General features: G+C 32.5%; 1 protein-coding gene across 4 annotated transcripts; it reads right to left on the reverse strand.

Annotated features, from left to right (window-relative positions):
* Positions 1-9: 9 nt before the first annotated feature.
* On the reverse strand, positions 10-14,603 carry spi1b (Spi-1 proto-oncogene b). Of its 4 annotated transcripts, none has more exons than XM_056461618.1 (6): positions 14,224-14,603; positions 13,378-13,470; positions 13,197-13,275; positions 10,353-10,546; positions 3,315-3,483; positions 10-848 (listed from the first exon to the last, which is right to left on the reverse strand). In XM_056461618.1, exons 1-6 carry the CDS (start codon positions 14,263-14,265, stop codon positions 535-537), a joined length of 891 nt encoding a protein of 296 aa, XP_056317593.1. In that variant the 5' UTR covers positions 14,266-14,603; the 3' UTR covers positions 10-534. The 4 variants fall into 4 exon arrangements, with proteins under 4 accessions (XP_056317593.1, XP_056317592.1, XP_056317595.1 ...); XM_056461617.1 differs by having other exon boundaries at positions 13,197-13,278; XM_056461620.1 differs by lacking the exon at positions 13,378-13,470.
* Positions 14,604-23,065: the final 8,462 nt, after the last annotated feature.

Consider the following 23,065-nt stretch of genomic DNA (forward strand, 5'->3'; position numbering starts at 1 on the left):
AGCTTCTTGTTTAAATTTAACATTATATTAATATATGTTAATGCATTGCTGAGTAATTGTCCTGATAATCCAACTTTTTGAACACAATGTTGACAGAAAACATGCTGCACACTTTATATTGACAATTATAGAAACCAGACCAATAATTATTAAATATTACAAATTTACTTAAAGACAGTTCAAATATGGGCAGAGATCTATGTGTGTGTGTGTGTGTGTGTGCGCTTGTGCTCGCGCTACCCAGACGTGACAGAGTTTTCCGTGAGGCTGTGTCATTGGTTTTCACTTCTGCTTTTTGTATTTTTGTGATTTTTTTTTTCCATCATGCGTGGTGGTGAACTGTCTTTACTAATTTCTTAAATTTACCTAGTTTGGTCATCGTGTCTGCCATTTTAAATATGTGTACTTATATTGACTTCATTAATGCGAAGGCGTTAATGCAAAGGGTTCAGGCTTGAGAGAGTCTTATTTGTTGTTTTCATAGAGAAAAAATAGCTTCTCTCTTGTTTTTTACAGTCCTTTTTACAAATATGTTTACATGTAATGCTTTCTGTCTGTGTGGCTCTTCCCGAGGACCTCCCCACTGAACTGATAGGTGAGTTTTTTCTTGATCTTCTTGACCTCTCCTGTCTTTCCGTAGTTTCTCAGTGCTCTTGCCATCTTCTGGTAGGTCATCTTCTTCCGGTTGCCCTTCTGGATGCCCCATCGGTTGGCTAAAACCTCTTTGTGCTTGGACGAGAATTGGAATGTTCCTTTTTCTCGATCCACCCACCAGATGCTGTCCTTCATGTCTCCATTTCGCAGAAGGTCAAGCAGGAACTGATACAAGCGAATTTTCTTCTTGTTACCTTGAAAAACAAAGGAAATGAAGACTTACGTCTAGAAGTTCACAGGTACAAACTTTATTCTGAAGGTCCCCTGTAGACATTCTGGTCAACTAGTAGTAAGTATTAGTAGACGGTCTCATTAATATCTAATAACACTTTATTTTGATGGTCACACAACAGACATTCAGTGTCCTACAACCCCAGGTCTAACCTCACTGTCTACTAATATTCTAGACATTACTCGACACAAAGTTACAAAGGCAATAAAATGTAAAAAGAGATCATTCAAAGTGTAACCAATCACAGTAGTCAACAATTACTGACAATACTGCTTCACACAACACCAAGGTCCCAACATACTTCAAGACAAATTTAAGAAACTATTGGTGTGGAGTCATTTTGAACAAAATCAGGTTTGTTTCATGAGTTTAAATGTTCACAATTCACAATAAAGGACATGTAGTTAATGTTTTTACTAACATGAACAAGAAACGAAAAACAATACAGTTATAGTATTTATTCATCTTTGTTAGGGTTAGTCATTGAAAGCCTTTATAGTCTATATAGTCATTGAAAGGTCAATGTAGCACACACACACACACACACATATATATATATATATATATATATATATATATATATATATATATATATATATAGGGAGAGAGAGATATAAATATAGATATATAGGCTACAGCAGTAAACATTTGCAGTGGGAAAAAAACTAAACCTATATATGTGTGTATAGTATATATATATATATATATATATATATATGTATATATGTATGTGTGTATGTGTGTGTGTGTAGGCTACAATGACTAAATATTTCAATGTGTTATATATATATATATATATATATATATATATATATATATATATATATATATATATATATATATATATATATATATATATATATATACACGATAAAAGCAATGTTCATTCTGTGATCATGTTAGTAAATACATTTACACTGTCCCGTATCGTAAGGTGATTTTTCAGAAAACAACATACTTTTGTAAACATCAACAAGCTACAGTTGGTCCATGGTGATGATGATGTAATTTGTAGGTAGGTGGGAAGAAATCTTCTCTAATTCAGTTCATTGAAGGTAGATGAAACAAATAAATGTATGAACATTAGAAATCAGCTTTTTTTTTGGTAGAAATAGAAGTGTAAGTCTGTAAAGGTGCTACACTTCTAAACACAATGATGCCAGAAGAACCAAGATGAGGTTTTCACAGTATTGCCATAGGAGAAAGCTTTTGTTTCATAGATTTTAATAATCCAAAGAATCTCTTGTGAAATGAAACAATTCAGTGGGTGTTGAAGGTTCTTCATGGAATCATCAATGCCAATAAAGGATCTCTATTTATAAAAGTCTATACAAGTTAATTTGACAATTCTTTACATGACTGGAGTGTGTATACTAGTTCTTCTCAAAGTGCAAACTCCAGGGAGAATTCAATAGTCCGAAACCAAAAGCGTTACTTTTTCTGTGTGCCACTTGTTGTCATGACAACCAGTCAGCACATGACGTTTGTCATAATCAGACGACACTTCACCACAGTGAGCTTTTCAATGAGTGAGGATGTCAAAGAAAATTCTTTATTTTGCACTTTATTTTGCACTGTTGCTTTTGACCTACCTCTGTTTTTTAAGAAACATTGCATATTGTTAAATTGTCACTTGTCATTTTGCTGTACGTTATTACTGTATTACTAAATGGGAAAGGCATTTAATTTTTTATTGGTTAAATTATGTGTATGCATGTTTATTAAAATCAAGTTTTGTTTTAACCAAATTTTCCAGACCTTTGACACTAATTCAAATATGGACTGTTGAACTGAGACTTTGAGAACCCCTGGTCTACACTTTTACCTTTACTTGAATTCTTATGGCAAAATGAACTTCATGAACCATCAAGTATATTAGGGCCTTTAAATCTTGGTTGGGTTTGCATGGCCAATCCCCTTTCCACTAGGCATGGGACGATAACCGTTTTCAAGGGATACCACAGTTTGGAAAAGTTAAGGTTTTAAAACCGCCAAAATTTTATGCTATACCGTTCCTATGGTATATGTAAGATGTTTTGTTTATGTTTTTTAGGACAACAGTATCTCCAGCAGAAAAGAAACCCAAAGATGCAGTTTTAAATTGTAAAGAAATGTGTGTTTTAGAAACTACTGAAGAGAGCTGAAGTCAGGGATTGATTTTCATTATTCAACCTGACATGTTTACTGTTTCAAAATATTTTAAATGTTTCTCAAAATAAAATGTGATGTGTTCAAAGGGCACAAAGTTTTAGTTTTTTACTTTACAAAATTAAAAAACTATATATTTTAGAGCAGTAATCACAATACCGTCAAACCATGATATTTTTTATCCAAGATTATCATACCGTCAGAATCTTATACCTGCCCATGCCTACTTTCCACAGATCATGATTGTTTAAAGTGAAGTGCGATTGCTCTTTCTCCTCACCATGCTCTCCTCCCGTTGTAGAGGTGATGTGGTCTCTCATACACTCCTCATCGGACACTTCTAATGGAGGACTGCGACTGCTGGGATCTTCCTCATCTGAGCTGCGTTGGAGAGGAGACGGCTGTACATTGTGAGGGTAACACACTGATGTCCGGGGCAAGTATGTCATCTGTCAACACAATTATCAGAGGGCATACAGGGTAAGGGTTTAATTTAGTGGTCCCTTTTAGACATTCGATTCTATGTTTTAGATGTTCATTTACAAGTGTGTCAACTCATACTACTAACCATAACAACAGTCTGCTAATACTATAATATTAGTTAGTCAACAATGTCAAAACTATCAGATTAAAGTGTAAAGAAATGAAGTTTTTTACTAAAATCATCAAATTTAACTACATAGTCCATAGAATATCATTCTGGTTCTGTAAAGAATAATGATTTTAAAAAGTAGTACAGTTAAAATAAGCACTAACTTAGTACAGAACCTTTCTCCAAAAGAAACATCTAACATTGCTTGGCAGCAAGTAATATGTGTGTGTGTGTTAAATCAACATTTTTGAGCATTCCAGATTAAAAGCACCATCATTTGAAACTGTAAAGGGCAAGGCTCATCTTTTATTCCTGTATACTCATAATAACATCTTATACCTTTATTAAATAAAGAGAAACATTGGGCTTTCTGCCATTTCAGCTTGCATGAACTATTAACTGAAAGGGATTTTTATGACGAAAGTAGACATGAATTTTGAATATTCCCCAGCCTTTTTGGGTATCTGCTGTATTTACTGCAAGTCCTATACAAGAACTGTTTTACAAATTTTTCTCTGATCTACTGACTCATACTTACCTGTCTGCCTAAACAGTTTGGCAGCATCAGGGAGGACATTATTCTCTTTAAAATTTTCCTGTCTAAAAAACCCCACTGTCATTTATCTTTAAATATTTATAATACTGACACGCTAACATAAAGATAAATAAAATATAAACATTTTTGGTGTTTAAGCATTTTACTTTATTTTTATTTTAAAATAATAAATCAATTCTAATTTAAAAATTCTAGAATTTAGTTTGTTAATGTATTTCTAGCTCATAACAACCCTTAATTTACCCTAGTTTGGGAAACTTTGTTTGTTGAATATGATCTTGATAATACCATCATATTTAGGTCATGAACCAGTTAGATCACCAGTAATCTAATATTGATCTAAAAGTAAAGAATACATCACTCACTACAGTTCTCATTATGTAATCTGTAAAGCTTCATTTTGAAGAGTGGAATTACGGCTAAATTCACAATAAATGGCACAAATAATGATCTATCCTTGAGGAAAGCACGGCTGTAAAATCAGGTAGTCTGAAATGTGTCATCCGAAGACTTCAGCATTGTTCAACATTAAGAAGTGGTACTTTATATTTTCATATATTGCTGCAATGTTGGAGCAATGAAATATATTGAATGTTTGATTTCTATCTAGATAAAGCTGAAATTATTAGCACTCTTGTAAATTTTTTTCTTTTTCTTAAAATTTCCAAGTGATGTTTAACAGAGCGAGGAAAGTTTCAAAGTATTTCCTAATATATGAAGTCAGAATTCTTAGCCCCCCTGACTTATTAGCCCCCACTGTTTATTTTATTCTATAATTTCTGTTTAACAGAGAGAAGATTTTTTCAGTACATTTCCAAACATAATAGTTTTAATAACTCATCTCTAATAACTGATTCTTTTATCTTTGCCATGATGACAGTAAATAATATTTTACTAGATATTGTTCAAGACACTTCTATACAGCTTAAGGTGACATTTAAAGGCTTAACTAGGTTAATTAGGTTAACTAGGCAGGTTAGGGTAATTAGGCAAGTTATTGTATAATGATGGTTTGTTCTGTAGACTATCGAAAACAAATATAGCTTAAAGGGGCTAATAATTTTGACCTTAAAATGTTCATTTAAAAATTTTAAAACTGCTTTTATTCTAGCCAAATTAAAACAATAAAGACTTTCTCCAGAAGAAAAAACATTATCAGACATACTGTGAAAATTTCCTTTGCTCTGTTAAACCTCAATTGGGAAATATTTAAAAAAGATAAAAAGAATTAAAAGGGAGGCTAATACCTAAAACTTTATTTAAATGATACAAGTCTTATTTCTTTAAGTTTGGCTGGAATGAAAGCCGTTTTTTAAATTAGTAAAAAATTATTTTAAGGTCAGTATTGTTTTCCCCTTTAAGAAATTATTATTTTTTGATGGGCTACAGAAGAAAAAGCACCCTTTTTCTCTCTTTTTTTCAGTTAAACCACTTTCCTGTAAAAGCATTTACAAAAGTGTTAATAAACATAGCAGTCTCATGCTCAGTGCTGTGGCAGCAGTTTCTTGTGGCATGACAGTTAAAGAGTCTGATGACTTGAGGAGAGCGTCCTCAAAAACACATGATTGTCAGCAAGTGTTTTGCAATTTTCACTATTGAAAATAGAGAAACAGTGTTGGGGGAAAATATATACGGTATTACATTTTAAGCTTATCTTACTCTTAGAAAATATAAATAACTTGCCACATACTTTTACAGTACTTGGCGTAAAAAGTAACCATGCAGTTACTTTTTTTACTGACTTACCATTGTAATATATTTCCCCAACACTGCTGAGAAACATTGTGACTTGTGCACGTAGGTCTTTAAAGACTTGCCTGTTTTTAGAACAGTGAATATTTCATACATTTCTGATGTTAACAAGTTTCAGTGTGATAAAGTGACACTTTTTTTCATCGGCTAAAGAAGTTGCATTACTGTTCTCAGAGATTTATATTTGTACATGCAAGGCTTAAATGCAAAGAAAATAGAGCTGTCATTGGGTTGAGGTGTAAATAACTAATCTAATCTAACAGATTAACTGCTGCTGAATTCACAGAACAGCCTTTTGAAAATACACTACGGTAACAAAATTACAGTAAATGAAAGTATTAGACTAGACTGTAAACTGTAAAAAAAAACACTGTAAAAGGCAATTAGTTGGCTTTACTTTAGAAATAGTGAGTAAACCCATTGCCTTTATATTAATTAAATGACCTATTTGCACAATTATAAACAAAAAAATAAATAAAAGGAGTTTGCCAACTTTTTTAGGTAAAGGGACTGATCACTTTTTACAGTGCATACTGCCATGAAAACACCGATTTTTATGAGTGATCTGCTGACAATGAGCAAAAAAAGGGTACAAACACAGCAGCTCATTTTCTAATGTCTAGTGCAGCACATAAGGTGTGTGTGATTTACTAAAAAGACATGCCTAATCTCCTTCCATAAATGTTGTCTGAAAGGGAAACTCCTACAAATGCACATTGAAGAAGGTCAGCTGCACAATTAACTATTTCTTTAGTAAATCCTGACAATAAATTTGTAAAGCTAAACAAGAGTGTTTGCAGTGCCGCAAGCTGTTTGTAAATGAGTTATGTCATTGCTGTGGTGGCATTAGTTATTAATAAACTGAGAAAGATTCCTACCCTAGGCTAGGCCACCACAGTAATAAAAAAAATTTTAAGTTAGTAATAATATTTCAGAATATTGATGTCTTATTGTATTTTTAATCAAGTAAATTCAGCTCGGTGAGCTTAAGAGAAAAATATAAAAGGGATAGTTTTACCAAAAATCTAAATTAACTCTTACTTTACTAAACCAATGGTAGCCATTGACATCCATGGTAGGAAAACAAGCAGAAACACTATGGATGTAAATGGCTACCGTTTTTCACACTTCTTCAAATTCACTTGGGTGTTCACCAAAAAAAAAAAAAAAAAACAAGTGAAGGGAGAATAAATGATGACACTGTTTCCATTCTTTGGGTGAAGGATCCCTTTAAAAATCTTATTTTTTAATTTATTTTTATTTTATCCATAGTGTAAAAAAAATTATAAAATAATCTAAAATGTAAAGTTATATACAGTGCTCAGCATATATGACTACAGCCCGGAGATATCTTTCATATAAATCAATATTTTCTAGATGCTTCACACTATTATACTTGTGCATATACATTAGATTAGTCAGTACTGAAGCCAAATCTGGAGCTTGTCTAACAAATTAATTTATAATTCAGTCCAAAATTATGTAGTGCAAATTTATATATCAGGGAAAAATATTAAATAATACACGTAAAAAGAGCCACAATCAAGTGAAACAAAAATATATTAAAAATTATCTTTAAATTTTGCATTCATTTATATGTATTGTCTTTCTAATTCTAAAGTTGTTTGTGACTAAAATATTATTTTAATAAATATCCCAAATACACTAAACTATATTACATATATTCACTGAGAAATGGGGTGTACTCATTTATGCTGAGCACTGTATATCTATAATTTTTTCCCCCCAAGATTTATTAACCTTGTGCGACTGAAGCCGTTTGACAGGCAGTATATCAGTCTGTAGTGGACGGATCTCTGCTTCCTTCAAGAGCGTCTAAAAGGAAAAGCTCTCTTATGTGTCAGACTTTATGGTTAAAGTCTGTGTTTGAGATGAGCTCCAACCAAAGGAAGGAAAATCAATCACTGCACTGTTCTCCTTCATTTTCTAACCGCAGAGAAGTCAATAATGAATACACAAAGCATATATCCTCTTTTTGGTGAAGTATCAGCAAAAACTACACCAGAAGGTCAAGCAAAACAGAACGTAGCTTTTTAAAATCAAAACAGATGTAGATGGAAAGTCTCTGGAGTGTAGCTATTTTCTAAACTACTAAAAACAAGCTGTTAAACCTTGAGTTGATGTAGATTTTCTAATCAAATGTATATAATATAATATAATATAATATAATATAATATAATATAATATAATATAATATAATATAATATAATATAATTAATATAATTAATATAATTAATATGATATGATATAATATAATATAACATAATATCATATAACATAACATAACATAATATAATATAATATAATATAACATAACATAATATAATATAATATAATATAATATAATTAATATAATTAATATGATATGATATAATATAATATAACATAATATCATATAACATAACATAACATAATATAATATAATATAATATAATATAATATAATATAATATAATATAATTAATATAATTAATATGATATAATTAATATAATATGATATGATATAATATAATATAATATAATATGATATGATATGATATGATATGATATAATATAATATAATATAATAAAATATAATATAATATAATATAATATGATATGATATGATATAATAAAATAAAATAAAATATAATATAATATAATATAATATGATATAATAAAATATAATATAATATAATAAAATAAAATATAATATAATATAATATAATATAATATAATATAATATAATAAAATATAATATAATATAATATAATATAATATAATATAATAAAATACAATATAATATAATATAATAAAATATAATATAATATAATATAATGTTAACTTAAGTATAGTTGTGTATAGGGCATGTACATTTTTGTATGTGTTCAACATTTCAGTTGTTTCATTTATGATATTGATAAGCGATAATGAAGTAGACATGTTTATTCTAATCAAATACAAAACAGTATTGCATTTTGTTTTGACCATTATTGGTTTCATTGCTTCCATTGTCTTCATTTTCACATCCCTTTGTATTATAGTGTCTGCTATGTGATTAAATGTACAAGGGACAATAATAACTGATAATACTGATGTGACTATGCGGACTTTATGTCTTGTGCGTTTACGTATTTATAGTTTTTAATCATTGTAAAATAAAATCCATGTACCGTGATTCACTGTAGTTAGCTTATTTGTCATTTAAATAACTTAGGCAAATTTAGTGGTTTTCTCTTCCGAATATAACATGTTCCTCATATTTTTATGATTTATTACAACTTCAGGTTTTGTTAATATTGTCCAGGGTGGCACCCAGACATCATATACACGTAATCGTTGTTGGACATTATGAGGACATTAAAAGTGATCAAATTTACAGTTAAGTTAAGAGACGGCTTGGAATTTCACCTTTTGTCTGTATTTACTGGATTTTTTAGAATTGGGTTTGAAAAAAATATTTTTGTTTGTTTTATTCTATGGCTTTGAGGAAGTGTTTCTTCAATTTTGAAGTAAAAATTATTAGCCCCCTGTATTTTTCTTTATATATATATATATATATATATATATATATATATATATATATATATATATATATATATATATATATTTATATATATATATTTCCCAAATGATGTTTAACAGAGCAAGGAATTTTCACAGTATTTCCTAAAATATTTTTTCTTCTGGGAAAACACTTATTTGTTCTATTTCGGCTAGAATGAAAGCAGTTTTTAATTTTTTTGAAAAACATTTTAAGCATTATTATTTTTTAAGCTTTATTAATATTATTAGCCCCTTTAAGCAATATTTTTTCCAAATGGCTGCAGAACAAATCACTGTTATACATTGACTTGCCTAATTAACCTAGTAAAAGTCACTTTAAATACTAGTATCTTGAAAAATATCTAGTCAAATATTATTTACTGTCATCATGGCAAAGGTAAAATCAGTTATTAGAGATCAGTTATTAAAACTATTGTTTAGAAATGTGCTGAAAAATCTCTCCATTAAACAGAGCTTAAAGAAAAAAATAGGGCTAATAATTGTGACCAACTGTGTGTGTGTGTTTATGTGTGCAAAGTGAAAAGATCCAGCATTCGTTCGCTTGTGTGTTAGTGTCACAATAAAGAGTGGTTTTGTTTGTGTAAGCGGGGATGTTCTGTGTAATGGCAGTTGATGAGTTTGCAGACTGCTGTTACGTTGACAGCATTGACTTTTGGTCAGGATAAGGCTTTAGTTGAGCAATAGCCTGGGCACAGATGCTTTCTACAAACCTCCAGCAACAGCCATTCGCGTCACAATGCACCAAATAAACCAAACCCAAAATTATTTATTCCAAAGTTGTAGATTTAAGAGGTGTTTGTTCGGATACGTTTAATCACCAATAATTAGACTTATATGAGATGTATGTCTCACCTGTGGAGTGGCCAGAGGGATGTGATGGCTACCCAGGCCTGGGTCCATGAAATGGCTGGACTCCACATCTGGAAAGCGATGCACACTGGACGCATGTAGTGACTGCACGCTCTGTAGCTCTGTGAAGTGGCTCTCTGGCAGATTCTCGAAGTCCACTGGATGAATGTGATGCGTGTTATAATCCCAAGAGTGGTCTAGACATGGACATTGAAGTTGAAAGAGAGGGTCAGAAGAAAGCATTGTTTGACAGTCTAAAGAAATATGACAATATGCCACATGCTCCTTCTGTACGCTGGAAACATTGACTGAAAAATGAACAAGTTATTCTTTCTGTCATTTCGATCTATCACAAGAAATTACATTTACTTTCTCACTGTAAGCAGCACTAGGGCTGTGAGTGTCACTGAGTCTTTCCTGTTCACACCACCACTCATTTCCTCTGCAGTTTTTGAATAGCTTCAAGCTTGTTGTTTAATGCTCTTATATTCAGCAGTTAAATCTCGAAATAGAACATTTATATGTCATCACAGATTTTATATTTATAATTTTTAAAGATGTTCAATGTAAGCAATCTAATTCCCTAAAGATAAACCCCACTGCACTCTCTAAAATAAAGGTTCTTTACTGGAATTGATTATTCCATGAGGAAACTTTTCAGTCCTCCAAGTCCACACCAGGTTTTTTACAGTGGAAAATGTTTTTCTTCTTCTTCTTCTTCTGATGATGATGATGATGATTATTATTATTATTATTATTATTATTATTATTATTATTATTTTAAGATTGTGGTTAAACCCCCAAATTATTTCAATATTAGACTCAAATATATTTTAAAACTTTGAAAGACGTGTTTAACATAGATCTGGATACAAATCCACTTTTGGCCTTTTTTGGGTTGGCGGTAGATGCTAACCTTCAGTGCTGGTCCGAAAGGCTTTAGCTTTTACTACTTTACTAGCAAGACGTCTCATACTGTTAAAGTGGAAATGCGTCATGGATAAAAGAAGTGTTTACTTGCATTAAATTGGAAAAAAAATTCACTTACTGGATCTTTAAAGACCTTTGACAAGTTGTGGTGCCCGTTTTTAGATTACCTGCTGGCTAACTCTCTTGATTTTTTTTAAAGCTAAGCAATAATATATGAATACATATTTATTATTCTTTTATTATTAAATTTTTAATTATTTTTTTTAATTATTTATCTTTATTGTTTATTTTTACTTAATTCGTTTTTTTCAGTTGGAAGTTTTAGGCTGTTGAGGGAGGGAAGTGTTTATTTTTGATTATGTTAACAACAACATAGAAGGATAATTATAACATGAATGTTATTATTGATATTCCATGTAGAAAAGCTGATAAAAGACATTTGAAATTTAAATAAATAAAAAATGATTATGGTTAAAATGGTTCTTTGAAGCACTTTTCACTAAAAGGTTCTCTGGGGAACCAAAAATAATTGTTTAATGGCACCACCATGAAAACCTCTCTGGTTCTTCATGAACCTTTATGAGGAAATAAAACAAGGTTTTTTGTTTCCAATATTCTACAAAAAAAAAGTATTTTGGAGCCAGTAGATAGTTTGTATGTTCTTTTTCAGAATTTTCAGTCTTTAAGGTTTCAAAATCATTTTTGCAATGATGTCAGACAGAACAACCATCCTATGTTCATTAAATGATGTTTCAGTAGTTTTTAAAAGAACCATTTGTTTCTTATAGTGTGAACATTTTAGTAATGTAAAGATGATTTTTTTCCACTGTAAATAACCTTTTATTGATGCCAATTTAAGGATTTTTAAGAGTGTAGTGTTCATTCAAGCCATACTGTGCATTGTCAGGATAAACATACACTTTCCTTCACTCAACAAAATGAAGTTACTTCAAAAGAAATTCACTGCAGTATAATGAAACTCTGAACAACTTTCAGTTTCTTTGTCATTTAACTTCTTTGAAAATCAGCACATGTTTGCTGACGACAGGCCTGGCTAAATAACACAAAGGTCTAACCAAAGGTCAGATTAAACCTCATCACATATAATTTACAGTTTAATACAGTAACGAAACGCAACCGACACCATCATCCTCAGACAGAAACTGCTGCTCTTATTAGCATGAAATTTTAGACGCCTACATAGCTAAAATGCTAAATTATCTGGCTTTGAGAGAAACCCTTGGGGATATTTGCCGTTCTACGTGTGTAGTTTTGTTGCCTGTCAGAACGAGGCATCTGTTTCCTGCTTTGTGCAAGGTCACTCGGCCCGTTCCACTCGCTCGCTCTCCTAACGTCCCCTTACAGTTCAGTCCCAGCTGCCCTGGGTATGATTTTAATCCGTTAGATCACTGTTTATGTGGGCCTCTCAAGGTGTTATAACACTTCGTTTGCAAGAGGTCAGACAGTTAAATCTATGAAACCAATTGTATGTAAGAAAAAAAACAATGCAATTTAGTCAAAGTATCCTCGTTGGCGTAGGCCAAAAGGGGGGAAAGAAAGTAAAATAAGGCAAAATGTATTCTGTGGTTATTGGGGAAAAACCTGAAGTGTTTCAATATGTGTTTATTCTGTTAAATGTGTATGAACTATACATTTTATACTGACTGTGGTTTTGATTTTTTTGTTTATTGTTTGGTTAATTAATTCTGGATGACTTTTATTTTAATGACTTGTAATTAAGAATGACAATGGCAAGTGAGGAGCAGCAGTGCAGTCTATATTCATTTGTTTCTTTTTACCTTTAGTTTGGATTACAGTACAGCTGCATTATACGTGCATCATCAACTTAACTTATATGTGCTGGATAAAAGAGCTAAAAATGTAGCATAATAAAAAAATAATTCATACAAAACTCACCGTTCTGACTGTCATCAATGATATACTGATACTCCATTGGTGGTCGGTAGATCTCTGTTTCAAACATTTCATCTGTTTGCTGCTAAGCAAATAGATTAAAGACAAAAACAAATGACCAGTTTGAATAACCACAGCCAATTAGGAAATAATAATACACTGTACCATATAAGAAAAGCCTCACATCTTTGGTTAAAACTGCCCAGTAATCTTTTTGTACAGACGGTGTCTGTGACATCCAGCCAGTCCAGGTTACCCTCTCTCTACCCTCTTCTTTCTACATAGAAATTATGATTATTGTACATTTTGGAGAGCAGTTAATTTTTCCATTGCATTGATGTATATACAGCAAATATACCACTACATGTTAAATGTAATTAAAAACATCTATTCATTAATATTACACTTAAAATACAAGTTTAAGGCTTAAAATCCTGGATGTAAGATGAAATTACACAGAACGTTTTTGGAAATTTAAGCTTTTATGTAATTAGTTTTGCATGACTTTCTAGGCTTTCTAAATTAAGTTTTCTTAATTTCAACATTTTTAAATTAAGTTTTTGTTTTTTTTGTAGAGAACATAGCTCAAACTGCTCATCAAATTTATATTAGAAAGAGTAAATAAATCTGAGGACAAATAAATCATGTTGAACAGTGAAGTCTGTCTTTTAATACTCAATACAAGTCACATAAAAAAACTATCTACAAATAAACGATGATCTAACTCATTTATCACACGATAGTAAAAACATTTAAAGCTGAATCTTAATTGACACATGCATCTCCACAATGACTCTGATTGTTCCTATTAAAACATAAGCAAACTGTACAAATTACTCTAGCAGACTGATAAACATCAAACGCTAAACAATGCAAACATTCAGCCAATTGCTAGCATGTCAACAATGACAAGTCCTCATAATGTATGTAGGCAACATAACAATAAATGCTTGGTTCAGACTGAAGCAACTCTAAACAGCAGCAGCAGCATCTTAAAATCGGGAGCATTTAGAGGATGATAAATACTCACGGGTGGGATGATGTACCCCTCCATTCTGTACGGATGCAGCATTGGGTTTCTCGCCTCGCCTGATGCTCAATCTGCAACTGATGCTTTCTCAAGGGCTTTCAAAACTGTCCTCGTACCATTGCTCAACTCTGCTAAATTTCCTCTTACCAAATGAAACCAATGATCTAACTCACGCACCTTATCACGTGGGGCGCCTCAAAGATCTCCAAAGGCCCAAAAAAAGAAGGCAAGCAGAGATCTGCCGCGAAGAGTAACCTGCCCTGACAGTGGCCGTAGAACAAGAAGGACGAGACTTTCTGTTTGTTACTTCTTTATTTTTGGGGTGTGTGGGTAAGCGTGTGCTCATCTGCTGGAGGTTCCTGAATTTAGGGTAATGGCAGGTGGGGATTTTATCTTTGCTGTTAGAATAGGCGTAAAATGTCACCTCCCCCAATGGCCAATCAGAGACAGCTCAGCTGACCGCTCTTCCTGTCCACCTCCATAGAGCTTGTCCTTCTATAGAAAGTCCTTAATGCAGGATGAAAATACACAGAAAATTGGAGCTGTTTTTGGAATTTGTGAACTTTTATGTTATTTTTGTGAGCTTTCCAGGCTGTTTGCTCAACTCTTGTGTATACTTAAGGATATTTGTCTTTTTCATTTACATTTTTGTGATCACTTTGGCTGTGTTGATGCAAAAAACAGACATTTTGGCAAAAGGGTGCACATTTATTTATTATTATTATATATCTTTTTTAGATTTGACCATCATTTCCTTTAAAATGTCCCCATTAAAACAGCATTCAATCTGTTTTATTTAAGCACAAAAATGTCCATTTCTTAACAAGTTTTGGCAAAACATTAACATTGTAGCAGTTGTTTTACATTTTGTAACAATTTTCAGTTTGCAGAGCAAATAATCACCTTTTTTTCTAGATGTTGGTCTTTGAGTGCTGCATGCCAAATTATTAAAATCATGTAAATATTGAGTATATTGACATCACAGTTGTTTTGTATGCACATATGAATTTCTATGTGTGCAAGCTGTATTTTTCTATCTGTCAAAAAAAATCTGTATATATATGCGTGTGTGTGTGTGTGTGTGTGTGTGTGTGTGTGTGTGTGTGTATGTATGTATGTATTTATGTATGTATATATATATATATATATATATATATATATATATATATATATATATATATGTATGTGTATGTGTGTATATATATGTATGTATGTATATATATATATATATATATATATGTATATATATATGTATGTGTATGTGTGTATATATATGTATGTATGTATATATATATATATATATATGTATATATATATATATATATATATATATATATATATATATATGTATATATATATATATATATATATATATATATATATATATATATATATATATATATATATATATATATATATATATAAATTTATTAAAATGTATTAAATGTAAAAAAAAAGTTAAATTGTTAAATATTTATAAAAAAAAGTTAAATAACTTTTTTTTATTGTATGTAGTTTCAAATGAAATCATTACTCCAGTCATTTTTGCTTTAATTACTATTACCATTAATAATAATAATAGCAATAATAATTAATATTAGAGTGATTTCTGAAAGATCACGTGACTGAAGTCTGGAGTAATGAAGCTGATAATTCATCTTAATAAATCACTGGAATAAATGAATTAACTATTTATAGTGCAATAACATTTCACAATTTTACAGTTTATACTGTATTTTTGATTAAATAAATGCAGTCTTGGTGAGCAGGAGAAGCTTATTTAAAAAATTTTTTTAAATGTATTTATTTATTTTTCTTGATTTAAAAGCAACACTGGCACAGATTTAAAAGATTAAAATCCTTAAAATAAATGTTTTTTGGTTATCATTATTATTATACTATTATTCATTATTCTGGTGATGAAATCGATGAGTAAAGATATAAAACTTAATTTTAAATTACACTTTCATTATGTTTTTTGACAAAGACATTAGAGTTTCTATGAACCTGTTTAATGTTGTTTTTTAATTGACATTTAAAAAAATTAATGTGATCATATAATTATTAATATTAATTATTAATGATTATTAACGTATTTAAACACTTAATACACATAAAAAAAGAACAAATTAAATAAATTATTCATCTATAAATAAACCAGGAAAATCTTCTAGTTGGACTAATGTTCACATCTATGTGTCAGCTTAGTCTCATTAGACTGATAGTTGAGAGTAGAATTAGTTGACACATACTTGCAAAGTTACTTATAGTCAATAGAAAATCTGAATGTAAAGAGTTAAAGTGCTAGCAGAAGCAGAGTCTACCAATACTCTACTGACCGCTAGATGAAATGCAGTTGCAAGAGTACTTATAGTGAACAGAATGTCTAAAGGCCACCATGAAAATAAAGTGTTGCCATGTTGAGTCTTTGCTTTAGCCTCATTATAGCTGCAGACAGTCCACCTATCAGATAAGATGGCTGATCTTGTTGCATTTCCTATCAGTACATGCTGGGAGACAAGATACAACATCCTGAATGATGATGATGAAATAATCTTCTGCCTTTATCAAACTATCCACCTGTCTCAATCTTTTGTCTGCCTTACTTTTTGCCCTGTCATTAAGAATGTTGCAAAAAAAATGAAATTGAAACATTTATAGAGGATTAAGTTGCATGTAGACAGGTCTTAGTCTGCTGCGAATACTTTGAGAAAGAGTTGAGCGAGCTGAATTCATTGAATGAAATGTCATCAACTAAACCACATGTCTAACTTATCACAAAGCTAAGCTGCAACAGAAAGATAAAGATAAAGATAAAATGTGTCTGTGTATATATATATAAAACAAAAGACTGTACTTCTTGTGTTTTTCTTCAAGGGTGTTTGAGTGCATGCTTCTTTATTCTAGATAAAGAATTAGTTTTTTAAATTACAAAAGATTTTTGGCCCCTACTAGGAATAAAAACCCACAAGTGAGGCAAATCATGATAAAACCCTTAGGTGATCATCTTTAAGTTTGCATATCAAAGTATGTCTACAAGTGGTTCTTATAATGCAGGATGATCCATGTTTACATCTGACACTGATATAATGACTAATGTTTGTTTTCATTTTTTACTTATTTTTATTCTGAATGCTTCCAGATGTTTCGAGGAGATCCCGCATAATGCATTTTATAACTATAAGATTGTATTTCAAAAACAAAACAAATAAATATTGTCTAGTTCTCAAATCTGATTGGCTGACAGCCATGCGTTATTCTCCTAGCACTGTTACATCTTCTCCAAGCCCGTTGCCGACTGGTAAGGAATAAAAATCATGCCTTAAAAAGTTGAAATTATGACTTGGCCTGCACAGAATCTGCACTCCACAAATTTTTGGTTTCTAAATTATATTTAAATAACAGTGGCTCAGTTGTTAGCAGTCACCTCACAACAAGAAGGTTGTTGGTTTGAGTCCCGACTGGCCAGTTGGCATTTCTGTGTTTGCATGTTCTCCTCGCGTTCGTGTGGGTTTCCTCCGGGTGCTCTGGTTTCCCCCACAGTCTAAAGACATGCGGTACAAGGGAATTGGGTAAGCTAAATTGGCCGTATGTATGAGTGTGTATGAGTGTTTCTCAGTACTAGGTTGCAGCTGGAAGGGCATCCGCTGCATAATCGTGCTAGAATAGTTGGCGGTTCATTGTGCTGTGGTGACCTCTGATAAATAAAGGACTAAGCTGAAGGAAAATGAATAAATATTTAAATAATTGTAATATTTACATTATAAATATTCAAAGTTTACAATTTAGATAGAAATCGAATCGAATCTAAATCAAATGTTACAATTTTGACTTAAAAAATTTAAATAACATAAAAAGAAATGATGACATAATATTTCATAATAATGAGAAACGCTGGGAAACACCCATACACTCTTATTCACACACACTATGGCCAATTTAGTTTCTCTATTAAACCTATACCGCATGTATTTGGACTGTGAGGGAAACTGGAGCAAAAACAGGGATAATATGCCACCTAGTCCAGTCAGGATTCGAACCAGCGACTTTCTGTGAGGTGACAATGCTAACTACTGAGCCACTCATAATAACTTGCTTATACTTACTAAGTTAACTTTTTCACAATAATGACTTTCTCAAAATAATAAGAAACATTCTTAAAATAACGAGATCTTTCGTATAATTTTGTAATTTTCCGCACAAACGCAATGTGGCTATGAGTTTTTGTGTCACCTGTATGATGAAACAAAATAAAAACAGAAATAGATAATAGTCTTTTAATACCTCAGGTGCATATCAATGTCACTTTACTGTCAGTTATTTTTGAACACTTGACGTAATGAGGTTTAGCAGCTACACTGAAACTGATCACAATAAGCCAAACTTGATTACAATGTGTTGATGAAAACATCCAACTGTACATTCATAGTACACATATTGCTATTATTCTGCACTAATTACATTGTGGTCTACAAGAAGTGGCCATGATGAGTACTTTATGCCTCTGTAGTGGAATGATGTCATGTATTGCCATAACACTGCAGTAGTGATTGGAGTTTGGAAGGTTGTAGGAATTACATTGTTACACCAATAGGCACTGACAAACAACCATCTAAGTGTGTGTCACTGTATTACTCACCCCCTTTCCTTCAGTTTATTTCCTGCTTTATCAAGGGTCGCCACAGCAGAATGAACCACCAGTTACTCTGGCATATGTTTTACATAGTGGATGACCTTCCAGCCACAATCCAGCATTGTGAGTACAACCCTCAGTGCTCTGAAACACCCACACACACTCTCATTCATACAATATTGCCAATTTAGTTTATTTAATTCGCCTGTACTGCATGTCTTTAGGGTGGACTGGTAGCTCAGTGGTTGGTACTGTCCTCTCAAAGCAAGAAGGTCGCTGGTTCAAGCCTGGGTCGGTTGGCATTTCTGTGTGCAGTTTGCATGTTCTGCTTGTGTTCGCGTGGGTTTCCTCTGGGTGCTCCGGTTTCCCCCACGAGTCCAAAGACATGCACTATAGGTAAATTGTGTAAGCTAAATTGTTCGTAGTGTATGTGTGTGAATGAGAGTGTATGGGTGTTTCCCAGTGATGGGTTACAGCTGTAAGGGCATCTGCTGCGTAAAACATATGGTGAATAAGTTGGCGGTTCATTCCGTTGTGGCGACCCCTGATTAATGAAGTAACTAAGCTGAAAAGAAAATCAATGAATGAATGCATGTCTTTAGACTGTGGGGGAAATCAGAGCAAACCCATGCAGACACGAACCGGCGACTTTCTTACGATGAGGCAATCGTACAAACCACTTAACCACCATTTTTTATTATGGTGTTTCATGCAAGATTTCCAAATGACTTGAGAATTATAATACGATTTACATTAACTATAAAGGTATCAAACTATTACATGGTGAAATTGTCATACCGTAAAAGTGAATACAAGACTTCCATTGTGGACAAATAGTTGATTTCGTATTATTCTGGAATAGTCGGACTTACATTTATTTATCAATACATTTCAGTTATTGTATTTTAATGTTTTTTTTTTTGTCTGTTTAGCAATCACTAGTCTTGAGAATTTTGCATTGGGCATATTTGCAAGTCTAAATAAGGTATTAGTGTTTTTAAAGCTATATTTGCTTCGTTTCACCACAATTCAAGCTGTCCAAACCACAGAGCTCACAGTAGCCCTACTGCGACGCACAGCTGCCTGCACACCCGGCTAAAACTGATGACTTTCGCTCTTTTCTTTATATATTAATACACGCTGCATGTGTCACAGCTACTTCAGCAGTCTATTCTCACCAGCACTATTTCAAGAGGTGCACGCATGTTCGAACGCATATGAGAAACGATTTCTTTTCTTCTTCTTTTTCAGGCGATCTTGTCCACTTTTGTATTTACAGCCTCGCTGTGAAGTGATTTTAAAATATGTGTCTCGTGACTGGCTTTGCAGTGTTATTAAATATTTCTCCTACATGCAGCTGGAATATGAATAATCTGCCTCATTCTCAAATTCGCTGCTGGCTCTTCATTAGCGTTTCAGGGCATTTGACTATGTTTAGCTCGAGTGCTTCATTCCACCCACTCTGCCCTTCCTCATCTGCTCAGCGTCAGCTCCTTGAGCTCTTGCTTCATTCTCCATGCCATTCTTAGCATGGTGCAACAACGGGAAAGCTGTGAATATGTTGCTTAAATCAGTACACTCTTCCCATTACACAGCACTGAGCAACCGGCAGCTTGAGAGTGTAATAGTTTAATTGCAGGGTCCTAATTACAGACTTTATTTTTTATCAAAGGCATTTGCTTCTGTTCAAATGAATAAACTTACTTTTAAAACATTTATGATTAATAGCAGGATGCTGAAAACTACATTACCCATGATACTGTACAGAAAACCTTCACCAATCTGAGAGAGCAAAGTGCGCCTAAAAAGATGTGTACCTCTTCCCACTTCCATGGAGTGCCATGAATTAATTAAGGTATATACATATTTTGCAATACACTTTAAAAATATTGTTTCTACATCGTGATATTAATATACTGTTTAACTCAACACAATCTCATGACAATTCGTAGCTTTTTTGATTTACTGGCTAATTTGTGTGTATTCGTATGTTCTCAGCCATACAATTTAGTACGATTTGCTCATCCCCCAATGACAGTTGGATGCCACACCTCCTTTTTAAAATCATACAGTTTTGTATAGCTGTGTTTCCACTGCACACGACAAACGACAAGTGTCAAACCGGAAGTCATTCAATTCCAATAGAGAGTAGTGCGGGAGCTGTTCCGATCATCTTCGCTGTTCCGATCATCTCCGTATGCGGAAAATTCGGATCCTATTTGAGCTGCAGATACGTTGAAATATTTGAACTTCTGCGACTAGACCGTATGCGACCAGTGTTGCCAACTATTACCAATGAAAAATAGCTAAAGCCTGCCCGAAAAGTAGCTAAATGTTGCCAGATGATGTCACACACTAATTTGCATATCAGTGACGTCATCACGTAGTATCTGACAAGCGTAAGCCCATCATGTCTCTACTCACTGAGGCGCTGTGTGTTATATTAAAACATTACATCCAGATGCACAGTAAATAGGTTCTCATTAACATATTACTTTGAATGATGATGTCATTGCGTAATCACAACTCAAAACTACATCTTTATGTAGTATACAAAATAATTAATGTTTTCTCAGATTGACTGGCCATCTCAGCAAAAACATTATTTGAAATATGTCCATTTAGGTGTGTATGAAAAATATAGGCTATTTGTAAAAATAATACAAACACTTATTATTTTTCAATATAACACTGATAATGAACAGTTACATTCTTTTAAACAATCACAGCTTGTGTACTTACTCTTTTTAACTTGTGAAATTACCACATTTGTGAACGTGACCACAATTATAGCACTATTGGAATTTATTGCAATGTAAATTACCAACAATTTTACATGTTAACAGATATCAGTAAATTAACAGTTATGAAAAACAATCTGAGCTAAAAATGTACTCTACTGAGTCAAAGTCCCCTTATCTTTGAAACGTCTCTCGGGCCGTATGCTCAGGTATTCTGTCTGAATGGGGAAACATCAAATTCTCCAAAACTGTTTGCCAAGCTTACGATTACATTTCATATTATGAATAACCAATAAAATTATGCAACAACTGACTATTTAGTTTTATTTCTAAATGTTTGTATCACACAAAATCTAAAGAAACTCACATCTGGTCCGAGCCCCTTACCCGGAGAATAGTCATTCTATATCGATTGCTGATTAGCTCCTGTACTAGAAGGCAGGCTTTATTTGCCATATAGCGATCGCTGATTGGCTCCTGTATTAGAAGGCGGGGCTTCATTCGCCATATTGACAGTTACACTTTTCCCCATTCAAAAGTATATGAGTGACATATCTTGTGTATTATATAGTCTTTGACTGAGTGAAGCCTGCAGCCACAGTTTTTTTTTTTTTGTGTGTCACTTTTTTTAAATTTCTAAAAGTAATTGAGATGAGAAATAGGAGTTTTTTTCATTATTTTTTTATCAGAAAAAAGTCTATATTAAACAAAACATTTCTATTCAAAAATGAGAAATAAAACATATTTTTTTAATGTGGTCTCCACATTCCCTCCAAAATTTTTTGCAGTCTATGAGTTTCAAGTGTCCATTCATTCATTAAAACTAGGTGAATGGGCGGAGAATAATGGCTCATGCTTTTACACTCCTTTATTTCAGACACTGCGAAAATTCAGCTTCTCTCACATTGCGCACGACAAATTTGAAAGTGCAACTGCCACAAGGGGGCATTTCTGACAGTCGTGTCTGAATGTCGTGTGCAGTGGAAAGGTGGCTTAAAACTGAACTCGTATGAATTCGTACAAATTAGCCACTAAACTGACAACACAGAAAATAGTTACTTTCCTTGTGAAATAAGGCTGGTTTAGCTTCAGATGTTTGGTTCAATTATAATGGTCAGTCTTTAAATACCTTAAACCAGCTAATGCACTACAGTGCAGTCTTTGTTTGAGGTTTTCCACTAAAAACAAATAATGAGTAGCTATGTTTCCATCCAAAAATGCGAATGAGCTTTATGCGCAAAACTGGATTATCGCATTAAAGACGTGCGAATAAAGCAGCGTTTCCATCCAACGAATCAAAACGAACAAAATCGTCACTTCCTGATTAACTGGCGCCAAATATCAACAGTAAAAACTTAATTTACTGCGGTAGGAGAAGCTGCATCAATCTTCTTCGTCTAATAAACAACTTGCACTTCAGAAGGCAATCCTGACACGCTGTGAATGCGCGGTGGCGTTTGAAGGTGTC

This window comes from Danio aesculapii, chromosome 7, assembly GCF_903798145.1.
Source record: "Danio aesculapii chromosome 7, fDanAes4.1, whole genome shotgun sequence".
In the NCBI taxonomy this organism is placed as follows: Eukaryota; Metazoa; Chordata; class Actinopteri; order Cypriniformes; family Danionidae; genus Danio; species Danio aesculapii.